This window comes from Suricata suricatta, chromosome 5, assembly GCF_006229205.1.
Source record: "Suricata suricatta isolate VVHF042 chromosome 5, meerkat_22Aug2017_6uvM2_HiC, whole genome shotgun sequence".
In the NCBI taxonomy this organism is placed as follows: Eukaryota; Metazoa; Chordata; class Mammalia; order Carnivora; family Herpestidae; genus Suricata; species Suricata suricatta.
The window spans coordinates 62,050,878-62,064,453 of NC_043704.1; the positions used below are offsets into that span (position 1 = coordinate 62,050,878).

Sequence of the window (13,576 nt, forward strand, 5' to 3'; positions counted from 1 at the left end):
AGACATTGATAGGTTCTCAATCCTTCCGGCCATTTGCATCAACCAACTGCTTATAGATACATTAACAAATTAGAGTTGAAATGTAGGATTGTGCCTAGATGATGACAATATATAGTATTTAATTAAGCAAAGGTACTTTGTATTACAGATACAACCAACGTGAGGTATGCAGGCTTTTCATAGATGTTGTGGTATTTAAGTGGCACTATAAAAAAAGAATTAAGGATCTGATACATTAATATTTTTTCCCACGGGAAACTGCATTTCACGTGGGTTGCCATGGGCAGAAGAGGAGAAAAGGGACCGATTTCTACAAGTTAACGCCTTCGTAAGAAACAGGGCACTGAAAGGGGCATTATCTTCCCATACCAACCTCACACATCAGCTATCCCGTCTCAATGAACAGCTTTTCAATTTTTACCAGCAGAAGCCCAAAGTATTAGTAAAATAAACTATATTCTCTAGAACTATTGTATCTAAAGAAGCTATCTACAGTCTATCTACAAGGGAAAGTCAAACTAGGGTCATTCTCCAATCAATAATTCAGTTTGTGGGAAAATACCAAGTTCAACATGTTTCATTCCTGGTCAGAACTGTTTTTCAAAATCCAACAGCTGTCCTTTGTGAATCGTGTCTGACTTCATTTTGTTCTATGTTATATATATCATAAAGCATGATCAGATAAAATATTTGAGTTTGTGGTTGCAGAACTGCTCCCACAGAGAATACCTTAGAGGCTTAGTGACAGTGTACAAAGCTCATCTTGGATGGAGCATGACCTCTTTGAAAATATTATCTTGGGACAAATGCGTGTGTATGTGTTTGTCACATCAAGATATTTGCAAGATGTCAACATGATAAAATGGTGTCAATCTTTGCAGCAACAGTCAAAGATAAATGGCTTAAAATAATTGTGGCATGTCGGGAATTCAAAATGGGATATTTTCCATGAACACTAACTTTCATGTCAAGTCTAAAAAACAGGCACATTTTAAGTCTTATTTTTAGTAGCTGGGACAAGAAACAGATTTCATTAATGTTTTAAGGAAGGATTTTATTCAACATAGTTCTTCTATAAATTGTTTGGACCCTTCTTAAAACTTAAGAATAACTTTGTTATTAAGCTGTCTAGTTGATCCTTGAAACCCTGCAATCCTCATTGCAAATATAATTAAAATAAGTTTGCATATATGTGAATACATACATATGCAAAACATCACATTATTGACACTCTGAATATCCTCACCCAATTTTGGTCTAATTTTTAGTTTGGATGAGTGTTAATGAAACATGATCTGTCTTCAAATGTATAAAACAGCAGTTTTCTACCTTTAATTCTGAGCACATTTCTTTTATAGTGTATACAATAATCTTGTTTAATTGGATTTATTTTTTCCACAGTAGGCCCCGCATGGCCTACTTTCCATTTTTTCTCAGGTCTTTGAGTGTTATTTGCAAATCACTTTTCTGGAATTTAATTTCAATGGTAGGTTGGTTTCATTTCATATTTTTTTGTATTGTTTTAATTTTATTTGCCAATTTGCCTTTAAATAGCCTTAAGCTAGAAGGCTGGGGCTGCAAGTTGAATCTAAATGTGATGTAGGAGGCAAATTTTAATTTGGGTGTGGAGAAAGTTTTATGAAAAGGAATACAGAATGACGACCTTATTTTTTCATTTGTACTTTCTAAAATAGTTATGTTTAAAAGAAAAAGCCCCCGCACTGGCCACAATTTTAAGAAAAGTTAATGTCCTTGTAATCTGGTTGAGTTCAAATTTTGGCAGTAGTAGATAAATTCATTTTTACAAGTAATACCAATGACTTGAGATTCAGATGTATAAGTCTCCAAATAAGTGGGTGGTCAGTTAGAGGATTCATATTTTTATGAGTTACAGAATTTAACTGGCTGTATTCCAAATAATTGAGTTCACTGTTACCTCTAATTTATATTAATTGAAGAGAGAATTGCTTTCTGAGTTTAGCATCATCTCCCTTGCTACTCATCTACTTAAGTCAGATGACAAATCTGTTACATGTCTATCAATTGGTGTGGGGACAATTGATTGACTTTCTTTTGAAAGTTTAAAGAAAAAAAGATTTTTATTGTATGTGAATTTTGTGCAAATATATCCCTCCTTTGTGTGTTTTGCATATTATAGATGTTGGAGAATGACCCAGCAACAGAACTATAGTCATAAAAATCATACTGACCTTGAATGGGATGGGGGATTGTGGGTGAAACACGCTCTAAAGGGGAAGAAATAGTAAGCATCATGGAGAGTTTATATAGATCTATCTATATATTTTATCTTAACCCATGTTTAGCTATTCAGATAATTACAGAACAGATGAATTTCCATGCCTATAGGACTGTATCTCCCATAAAGCATTTGTCTTTTCTTCCTGACAACACTAAACTATCAGAAAGCTATTAGTAAAATTTTAAATCCAAAGCTTTAGAAAAATTAGCTAGAGTAGGAAACAACATCTTATTGTGGTAAATCCTACAAATAGGATCCTACCCTACATTGAAAAAGCCTCACTAACAAAATTACAATTTTTTTGGAGGGCTGGGTGGAAGATATTTAAATTAATAGTGATCACATTTGGTCATGCATCTTTGTCCTGGTTCTGGTCTCCTTAACTCATGAGAGATGGACCCATGCTAGTTAAGGACTCCTTTCCTCTCCCTAAGCCCTACAGCTCACATTGGCTTTGTCAAGTATGTGGAAAATTTATTTTGGGAAATACTAATTCAACTTTCCCCTCAGGTTTTTATTTCCACACTCCTAATACCAGTGCAAGAGTAATACCAAGGGAATAAGTAAATTGGCATGATATTATTTCCTTCTGTCTTTTCTTCAATACCACCCTCTTGTGATAATACAATCCTACCTGAAATTTGATCAACCAATCAAATTTACTTGATGATACATCCTGTGGAGTAAGAAAAGTGTTCTTTTGAACATGTTGGATTGCGCTTATGTGCCCTCACAGTCCCATCCCCAAGCTACTGATGATAAATTGAATGTGCTGACAAAGCTCAGGCCTGAAGATGTCCTCTATTTATCTTATCAAAACCCTAAGTTTATCTCTAAATCTTCCTCTGAGGCTCTTTCAGAAAGGTAGAATGGTGTATTAGGGCTAGGATGCATTTACTACTGCCCCTAAACCCTATAGTGCAATATAATTAGTACATATTTTACCTTCTTCCTACCTATTTGTTTAAATAAAGACTAATGATAAATTGAAATATACAGAAACCAAAACCATAAAGTGAAAACCATATGTGCATATCCAGATTTGATCTGCCTGCCATCTTGTACCATATGTCTAGAAAGAGTAGATTTTGCCTGGAATTTGGATATTTGATACATCTGGATGCCAAGAAAACCCTGACTCCTTGCAGAGTGAGCCTTTCTCTAGCATGCCTGAAAGTTGTAACTTAAATGCCTAAGTTTGCTAAGTGCATTAAGATAGAACAGGTCAATAATAGTGGAGCAAACAACTGTGTCTTAGTTACACACGTGTCAAGTAGAAAAATGGTTTAAACCTCCACTAGTTATTTGGTATTAAGTTTTCAGCTTTGAAATTAAAGAGCTAAACTGCTTTCAGCATTTATGTAGCAGTTGGAAACTACTGTCCCATACTATGCTCTATCTACTGTACGTTTTTATTATTACTATTATTATGCAGACTGTTTCAATGACTCAGCTTAATATTTTCTCATCACACTGTTCACAGCTGGGTAAATGCACTCTGCCCTCACTTCCACAACACCATTCGTATTGCTGAAATCGTCTCACCCACCCTCCGCATAGTGCCTTTTCAGTCGGTTCCCAGCTTGTTATTATCATCTTACCTCCACCCTGTTATCATCATCTTAGCCCTAACACGCTCCATTAGCTAGTTTCATTCTCGGATTCCACCCTACCGACTTATTTCTTAGTCGCTTCCCCGGTCCCAGCTTTTTATCCTTCTTCCTCCCCATCACTCCGCTGCACTTTATAATTTATGCCATGGTTTGTGGGCTCTTTTAGGAGTGCAAAGTGAAGTGATACCACTTAAAATGAAGAAGACATTTTTCAACTTTTGATATGCAAAAGTAGGGGAAGAGAGAAACTTTGGTGCCATGTGCTTTGTCTTTTGATTGCTAGTATTTGGAGGAGGTCAGCAACGCTAGGAACTGATTGGAAGTTTGAAGAACAGAGCCCTTAGATTGACCTCAGAACTATAGTCTGCAGCTCTTACTAAGTCCCTTGATTCTGATCTTTGGTTTCTTATCTGCCAAATGTGTGTGTGTGCATGTACGCGCGTGTGTGTGTGTGTGTGTGTGTGTGTGTGTGTGTGTGTGTCACTGGGTGATTCTGCTGGGACACCAATGAGAAACTGTTAGATGGGGCATTAACACTTCGCCAGAAAAACCTCTGAAATAAAAGCACTTAAATGGCCAAGGCTAGAGTTGATTTTAAGGTATACATATAGAGGTAATTTATTAATCCAGACACGATTTTCTTTTCTTTTCTAATGGATATTCCAGATGTTTGGTAAACTTTCTGAGCGTCAGCACATTCCATGCCTATCCTTGAAACTAAATGTAGTCCCAGTGCCCATCTATTTCCTGCAGTAGCCACAGAGATCCCTTTTAGAGTTTGCAGCCAGTCTTTCAAACTACATGAGAGTGGTGTTCAAAGAGCTGCTCACACTGTTTTATTATGTGGCGTCCAGAAGTAGCTGGTGAAGAGGCTTTGCCAAGTCTTAACTAACATCATCAAGTGGTGTATATTTAAACCCCAGGCCCCCAAGATAACGACTTAAAATGGTTTCTAAGCAAGCGGGGGAGGCCCTTATTTTACGGGCTCTCCCTAGTTCTGGGTCGCTTACATAATACTTGAAATTTAATCAAGTATAGGTTTACAAGTTAATTATCTTTTAAAATTAAAAAGAATTTGAAAACCTCCTACACACTGATGTGGTATGTCTCAGCGTAGATTTCTTTGCATTTAAAATTATTTTTGTACTTAATAGCTTCAAAATACCTTACTAATCCACACATTTCTCTAAAGTAGAAGGTAATCGATCAGTAGAAGTATTCTTTAACATGTGGGAATATTCCCTTCCTAGGGTCAGAAGCTGACCATTAGCCTGGAATATTAGGAATCTTACTGTGCCAAAGACTAACCAATCATCTAACTAATCTAGTGGACCCATGCCGTGGGGGTCCATAGAAGTGGAAATGAGAGGTGGCAGACCCAGTGTTCACAGGTGCGAAGGGATATGACAATATTTAGTTGTGGAAAGACTCCATTAAATGAAAAAAGGAGAAAGAAATTAGGTGTCTCCTCACTTGCAGACTACTTACAAAAGATACTTTTCCTAACATTTTCTCCACATACACAAATCTAGGTAACACACTGAGCTACAGCCTGGATTCAACAGTTAAACGAAATCATGTATGTTTAGTGTTTAGCACATGTTCAGTACCCTGTAAGCACTCACTTCATCAGAAGTGATGACATTAAAATCATGACCTCATCCTCCCTCCCCATCCATTGCTTTAAAAGTAACTCAATGTAAACACTGAAACAAGATAGGTTTCCCTTGTGGGTGTGTTGTAGTCATCAGTGTGGAAATGCAGAATCTGGTATGTTACATATGCTGACAATGGACCTTCTTTGGTATCAACAGAAGCCAAAGTCTTTGTCCGTGTGCTGCAAATCCTCAGAGCTGACAAGCACTAAGGAATCTTTGTATACACTGTCTCGTTGGATGACAGCATTCAGAAAAAATTACACAATGTAATACTTTGCCCAGGATGCAGAAAAATATCTAAAGTTGGATATAATATAGACTGAGGTGGTACAGATCCTTGACAAACAATGCTAGAATGTGTGAAGTACAAGACAAATGAGAAAGGAATGCTTCCACTGGCTTGGGAAAAAATTACTACGAACACAATGTATTCTTGTACTTTCACTCAATTATTTTGACCCCCGTTGAGATCAATATTTGAATAGAGAGTGGAGAAGTATATGAATGTATGTGGTGGGGGACAAGATGGGTCAGTGACCGCAAATTGACACCGAGCAAAGAGTAAGCACGTGTCACTGTGGTGGGCACTGAAAATGTGCTGATGCACCAGTGAAGATGGATCATCGCGAACTCTTCAGGAGCTCTGGCTCTCGATCCTACAGGGCTGCCTCTTTCTGGCCGGCGGTAGCTCACCAGCTGCCTCATCTGCTCTGGACTGGCTGGTCAGCACAGCACCCCGCTGCCCACACAGTGTGCTCTCTATCTGGGCTGCGGCAGCCACCCTCCCGAACATTGCTCCCCTCCTGACCCCGTTCTGTGTGCAAAAGTGCCTCTGCCAACAGCATCTTCCTTCTACACATTAAACCCATCTACTTTGAGTCTAAGTAATGAGCAATCTGTTCACATAGGTACTCTTTCTCCCCTTTCCCTACCTCCTCCCCACCCACCCCCCTTGCCTGTGTGAAATAGGCTGCCATCCAGCTGCATTCCCTAGGCATGAAGGATGTAGCAATGCACCTCCAGACCTAAATGGTCATGGTGGTGTGGCAGAGGTGAAAGTGCTCTTTCCGTTATTTAAGGAGCACAGCTTCTCCTTTAAAATGTGCACACTTAGGGGCCCCGGGGTGGCTCAGTCGGTAAAGTGACCAACTTCAGCTCAGGTCATGATCTCATGGCTCATGAGTTTGAGCCCTGCCTCGGGCTCTTTGGGGCTCTGTGCTGACAGCTCAGAGCCTGGAGCCTGCTTCAGATTCTGTCTCTGTCCCTCAGCCTCTCCTACTCGAGCTTTCTCTCCCTCTCTCTCTCTAATAAATAAAATAAACTTTAAAAAAATCAAATGTCCACATTTAGGCCTTGGGTCTAAGAAAGGGGAGTAGTTTCACTAATTTTTAGCATTATGCCTCCTAACTCTCCCATTGGGTGGGAGATCAGTTCCAAACAATGCTGAGGCACATGCTGCTAACCGAAGAGCGAGCGCCTGGGAGGGTGGTTCTGTGGGGGGCGGTAGCAGGGAAGTAGTGCCTCCAGCATCACTGCGCTGTGCACTTCTCAAACATGTGATTGACAGTGTCTTCTGTTAAGTCATCGGGACACTATGGTTAGGATACATGTGCACAATTCGCAATTCTCAACTTGCAAACAGAAATTCTGTAAGATTCTTGTCTTGGCATTTCTTAATTTTACTGGGATGAATCCTTTAAAGGGACTTTGATGCACAGGGCAATGGTGTGCGAGGGCTTGAGGTGACCATGGGCACCAGCAGACAAGCAGTATCTCCGTTATCTCTGACCTAGCCCGTGGGTGCTCTCCTCCTTGAGTATTCTCCCCTTCCAGCCTTCTTTACCCTCCTCTCTCTAAGTCTGTAGGTGTCATTTTATTTATCATTTGAAATATATCATTAGCATATTCCGTCCTCTGGGTGGGATACAATGAAAAGAGACTTTAATGCAAATTATAGTTGCTTACTTTAATCCAGTTGTCCCACTTTCTCTTTTCAAACCCCTATAAAACTTCTTATTATGTGTATGTTATTCTACTTACCCAGGTTACCTGAGATATGTCAGAATCTCAAATTCAGTGTGAGGCTGTTTGCCCAACATCCCCCCCCCACCCTTATGGAATCCCTCATGTCAAGAGTGAAACAGGTAACTACATTTCTTAATAATTATCTTCTCAAGTGTTTTGAGATATTGGTGCCTCTAGTCGAAGTAAAGAACACTGATGTTTGGTCTTTGGAGACAAGTAAACAGCGATATGAATTTTAAACGTCATATTAAAATTCATATGAATTTTAAACTTTAAGCATTTGTATAGCTGTATCCCATCAAACTGTTATAGACTGAAGTCAATGGCAGTTATGGGTGAGAAATTGAAGGCCAAATTTAGAATAGTTTGTGGGTTTTTTTTTATAAGAGTTGGATCTTGAGCAGTTTTAATGCTGCATCTCAAGAGAACTCTCACTTAAATTGATTTTTTTCCTAAAAATATATATATTTTTTGTTGAAGGCTCATCTAAATCAGATAAAGAAAGATGGAGACATCTCTCCTATTCATAGTATTTCTAGGTTTTCCAGTTGAATCTGTGCAGAACAAAAATTCCTAGTGGCTTGTTATTCCAAAACCGTAATAGTAAAGTTTTTGCACTTTCTCTTTTAGTCCAAATAAACTCTCTGGCCCAGCATGTGCTAACTAACTCTTGCATTTGTTTTACTTATCCTTATAAACATTTCTCTGATGCAAATATATTCTCTTCTAATTTCACCAGTTTCTCAGGGCATTTGTGTCTGTGCTACAGCCAGCAAGGCAGAGGATCAGATACCTGAAGGTTAGCAGTTGCTGAAGGGCAAGGCTCTGAGGTGCTCTCTCCTAGTAACACCAGGAAGCTCAAACAACCGAGTCCTCTCCAGTTGGCCTGAGGACCTTCTCTGGTCTGTGGATGCCCCTCTCTCCTACTATTTTCTCTCTTCCAAAAATATGTCAGACAAGTAACGTTCCCTGCTGCCATATGGAAACCTTTCTGCAACCATTTTTCCTTTATATGATGTTTTAATCATTCATTCCATCTTTCTCTTGTGTTGTGAAAAACACACTTTCTTCTCTCGGCCTCTCCCTTCCCCCAGCACCTTATCCATCCTCACGGAATATTCCTTCTTCAATCACTCTCACCAGTGCCATTTTCTAAGTACCATCTATTTCCCAGGATCTTACATCACCTCTGTTCCTTAAAGAGATCATCACCAAAGAGACTTCTGTTCTCTGAGTATTCTTACACTTAAATCAACCAAGAAAAACCAAAACCAAAACCAAAACCAAAACAAAAAACAAAACAAACAAAAAGCCCACCAAACCAGCAGCAACAAAAAACCACAAGGTGGTTATCAAAAATAAGCTGGGAAATAGAAACATTTTTTGATTTGTAAATCTTGCCTTATGTATAGGGATTGAATGCCTGTGTTTTTGCTTCAGTGACTGCATTCTTATTTTTGTGTATGCTTACCTTTACTAGGTAAGGTCAAAGACAAGGTAAGGGAATGCTTTTCAAGCTTTCCACAGGAGCACTCGTTTGACTGGATTCTCCCGAGGCAGGCCCTGTTTTGGCATACTTACTGAAAAGAACTAGGCTGGCATTGGTGACCCCCAGATTGTTGGCAGCCACGCAGGTATAGTTGCCATAGTGTTCCTCAGTGACGTTGGTCACCGTCAGGGAGGACTGGCCCTCCGTGCTCTTAATCTCAAGGCCATTAGCACTGTTTATCCTAAGAGTTCAAAAACAGAAAAGTAAAAAGAAAGGCTGATGAAGACCTGGTGTAGCAATCCCTCTTTCATCAGGACGTTGGAGGACATGGAGAGAAATGTCGTAACAGCTTGCTGCTCCCTGCTCAATTCCTCCTTTTAATTGTGCCACCCCATATAATCAGAACTGATGTCCATTGACAGAAAAGGCTCAAGAATGGATGACTTTCACTGAGCTTTGGCTTCTGCTCCAGGCAAGAAGGACATACGGGTGGAGACAACCCATTAAGCCACCTACTTCACTCTTTGCATGTAATTTGAACACTATGGGGCTTCAGATTAAGAATTACAGGCCCCCAAGCACTTGACAAAGAGATTTAGAAAATAAAAAGTCTAATAGTATAGACCCACATAACTACAGCGGGGCTAGGTTCTGTCCCTAGGACCACCTAGTGGAGCAACGAGGGCACGATCGGCACATACCTGGTGTCATCCCGGTACCACTCAAAGTCAGGTGCAGGCACTGCGGAGGCCTCACATTTGAGTGAAGCTTTCCGTCCTGTGGTGGCTTCATTGCTCTTGGATTCTGTGATGGTGGGAGGATCTGGAGAAAAGACAGGTACTCGGCTTACATGAAAGTCAGAGGGTGCTGTGGAGTTTCCATGCAGAAAGGAATCAGAAAGGACAATCCGATCCGAGAGCCATGTGAAAGGAAGTCTTAAAAGCCTCATTTACCTGACTTTTGTGATCAGCTGAATGGGACTGATCTCTAGAAAACTAAATAAAAATAAGAGATGATTAATGAAACTGTGGACTTGCTTTTCCTAAATGGGACACTTACCAGGGTTTTATGGCAATGGAATAGGATTTTTTTCTCCCTACTCCAATAGACCATCAATTATTTCAACCATAGATTATAATATTTACATCGTTTTTTCTTTTCATAAATTAAGTGGTGATACTAAAGGACTTGGGATTGTAAATGTATAATTTGAGCATTTTTTTCTTTTTCATCATCATTATTGCCACAATTTGAGATTGTAAGAAGTCTGGTGAAAGTAAGAGTGGGCTTAAATTCTCCCAACCCAAGCTTAGCCTGATACTTGTTGCAGAAATTCAGAAAGACAAACAAATGAAGAAACTAGTGTTAGATGATTGCCCTTTTTTCTCTCCTAAGGGTTCCCTTATTCCCATGACCCAAGTAAATTGTGCTTTTGTGTGTGAGCGTGCAGTTTGAAGTCGACCCAGCTGCATGTCCGTTTTCTGGGCTTTTGGCAGTTGTATGCTTTGATAGGAGCTGCTTAGAACTGGGACTGCGAAGCCTGCAGCAGGCTTGAGATGAACTCATCAACACATCTGCTATCCTAGTTTGCCACGATTCTTTCACACAGTCCTACAGAGGGCGGAAGGAGTGTTTACAGGGACGCGTGACTGAGCGGGCTCAGACTCCCGGCTTGATGACGCTGTGTTTGTGCAGGTTATGCACCTTCAAGGAGAAAAGGGGTTTTCGGTCAGGTGGTCATCTGCTGGAAGACGGAGGCTGGCTGTGCGCACAAGTCAAAAATAGACCCAAACAATCTGTTTAGAGGCTGTAGAGTAAAAAAAGCTTACTTAGGGAAATTAGCAAACAAAACAAAACAAAACAAAACAAAACAAACAAACAAACAGAAACCCCAAAAACTCCAGTAACACAAAATTCATTTAAATTACTGCTCTTTAGCACTTGGTACAGCTCACTCATTTCTGAATTTCTCTTCATATTCAAAATTATTTGCCAAGTTTCCTATCTGTGGAAGACTCTGATCTTTTTAGTTAAAAAGGATGCACAAAAGCATCAGGTTAGTCTGTCGTTTTCTCTCCCAGTTCATTTTCACATCAGCTTGGACATCTTTAAATCACTGCCAGAGGGAGGAGGCGTTACAGCACATTTGGACAAGCGCCTGCAGCCCATGTGCAAAGGGGTGTGCCAGAGTGGGTGGCGGCGGTGGCTGTTTTGTTTCAGCCTTACCTGCTCATTTTTGTATACGCACAAAAAAGCATGCTGATGAGTGGAGAGAACCTTGGATTGGAAACTAGAGGTCCTGGCATTTAATTTCAGTTTGGTTGTGTGGCCCTCCCATCACATAATTTATCTCACTGAGCCTTGGTTTTATTACCATTTATTATAAAATGAGGGAACCACATTTTAACAAGCTATAGTATCCTTTCCAGCTTAAAAAAAAACAATTCTAGTGAAAACTGCCTATCCTTCACAATTGGTAGGTATCATTATGAGCTCAGTATATTTTCCTACCCATAGCTTGTTTAACCCTTAACTTACTAACTTTCAAAAGTATAATTCATTTATCTGGTCTATGGGTTAGGAGTCAGGATTAGCAGTCAGAAACAGGAAATCTGAGGTCTGATTTTGACCTTTCTCTTAAATAGAACTGTGACCTGGACAAGTATCTGCACCAGTCTGAGTTTCTTTCTCACCTTTTAAAAGAAGGGGTTAGCTTAAAATGATCACCAGGATTCCACTTAAAATTCTTCCATTCTATGTTTGGTTATATAGATCACTAGAGCACATTAGTTCAAAAGATAATGGAGGGGCGCCTGGATGACTCAGTTGTTTAAGCATCTGACTTTGGCTCAGGTCATGATCTCACAGTCTAGGGGTTCGAGCCCCACGTTGGGCTCTGTGCTGACAGCTTGTAGCCTGGAGCCTGCTTTGAATTCTATGTCTCCCTCTCTCTCTGCCACTCCCCTACGCGCACTCTGTCTCTATGTCTATCTCTCTCAAAAATTAATGAATAAACATTTAAAAAAGACAACGGAATAATTGGTGGTAGTTGTATTGGAGGGGGAAGTATTTGTATAGAGATGAAGAATAGAATAGAGGTTAAGAGTTTAGATTTAGAGTTTGATAGACATGAGCTCAAATCCAGGGTCTATCCCTCCTGTCCTTCCTCTTTATAGAAGATAGTACTTTATCTAGAGTTATATTGCTTCAATGACCTTATCTCTATAACGCTGGAACCAGAGGCAGGAAGGTCCACTTAGAGATTACTGAAGGAACCCAAGATAGCCTGCACTAGGTTTTTGATAAAGGGGCTGGACAAGAATGGGCAGTTTCAAGATGGAAAAGTATGGAGGCTCAGAACTGATAAGAATAGGGGAGCCTCGATGGCTCAGTCAGTTAAGTGTCTGACTCTTGATTTCAGCTCAGGTCATGATCTCGTGGTTGTGAGATCAAGCCCCACATCAGGCTCTGCGCTTCACATACAGCCTGTCTAAAATTCTCTCTTCCTTTGGCCCTTCTTCCCTTCTCAAAAAATTTTTTTGAGAAAAATAGATGTAAAGGAGGAGTGTCAAAGGTAACACCCACATTTCTGGCTTGGGCATCTACGTGATGCCATCTACTGAGAACAGATATGTCAGAAGAGACACAGATGGCCATGAATGGATGCTAGTTTCCCATCCTCACGTCTTCACTGTAATAGGCTGTTAAGCTGCCAGTTACTCCCTCCACAGTTTGCAGCATGTTGGCCAGAGAGAGAATCTTGCTTGTGATCCTACTGCTTTGTTTAATTTCTTAGTTTGTAAAATAAGTTTGAACCAGTGTCTGTGAGTTTCTGGAGCCACATGGCTATGAGTGACAAACTGATAATGATGACTACCTTTTTGCTAAACCAGCCTAATCTGGGCTCAATTCTACCCTTTCCAGCTCCTCGATAGCCGTGGGCTCAGAGCTGTGGCACCTCAATGTAATAATGCCACAATAAATGACTTCCAGACCCTCCACCGTGGGACCAGGGAGGCAGGTCCCCACTGTACAGTTTTGTGAAAGAGCTTCTGGCAGGGAACAGGGTTCCCTCTTCTTTTCCACAATAAAATCTTACTAGGACTCTGTCCGTCCCACTCTCAAGTGAGCAGGCCTGCACCACTCCAGGGCTGCTGCCATGACGGGGGAGACAAATTTTCCGTACTAAGTATGACATTTTCCCATCTTGATCTTTAACAATGAGGGCAAGTGGACCTTCCATACATCTCCTTTACTCATTTCTCAATTTGTTTGGAACCCGAATAACTAAGTAGCAAGTTATTTATTAGCTCCTCAAAGATGCCAGCATGGGAAAAGTGATAGCAAATTCGGGTTTGACACTTTTAACTGCACTAATTTGAGGATAGGATGACATTGGTCATTTGCAAGGGCCAAACACTTGCTTCTTTTCTTGAAAATTTAGGAAATTTCTCCTACCAATAAAACTTCACAAGTAATGATAATATGAAGCACTCATTGTTCCTAATATTTCTCAGATGACACAATGGTA

At 40.2% G+C, this 13,576-nt stretch overlaps 1 protein-coding gene across 4 annotated transcripts in view; it reads right to left on the reverse strand.

Moving 5' to 3' along the window:
• Positions 1–13,576, reverse strand: part of LSAMP (limbic system associated membrane protein) — a 619,607-nt gene that overhangs the window by 22,330 nt on the left and 583,701 nt on the right. For 3 of the 4 annotated variants that reach the window (XM_029939356.1, XM_029939355.1, XM_029939358.1), the window contains exons 5-7: positions 9,747–9,867; positions 9,138–9,286; positions 2,211–2,246 (exon numbers count right to left, since the gene is read on the reverse strand). In XM_029939356.1, coding sequence (XP_029795216.1) covers positions 2,211–2,246; positions 9,138–9,286; positions 9,747–9,867 — 306 coding nt within the window. The remainder of the gene's footprint in view (positions 1–2,210; positions 2,247–9,137; positions 9,287–9,746; positions 9,868–13,576) is intronic. The other variant, XM_029939357.1, reaches the window with a different exon arrangement.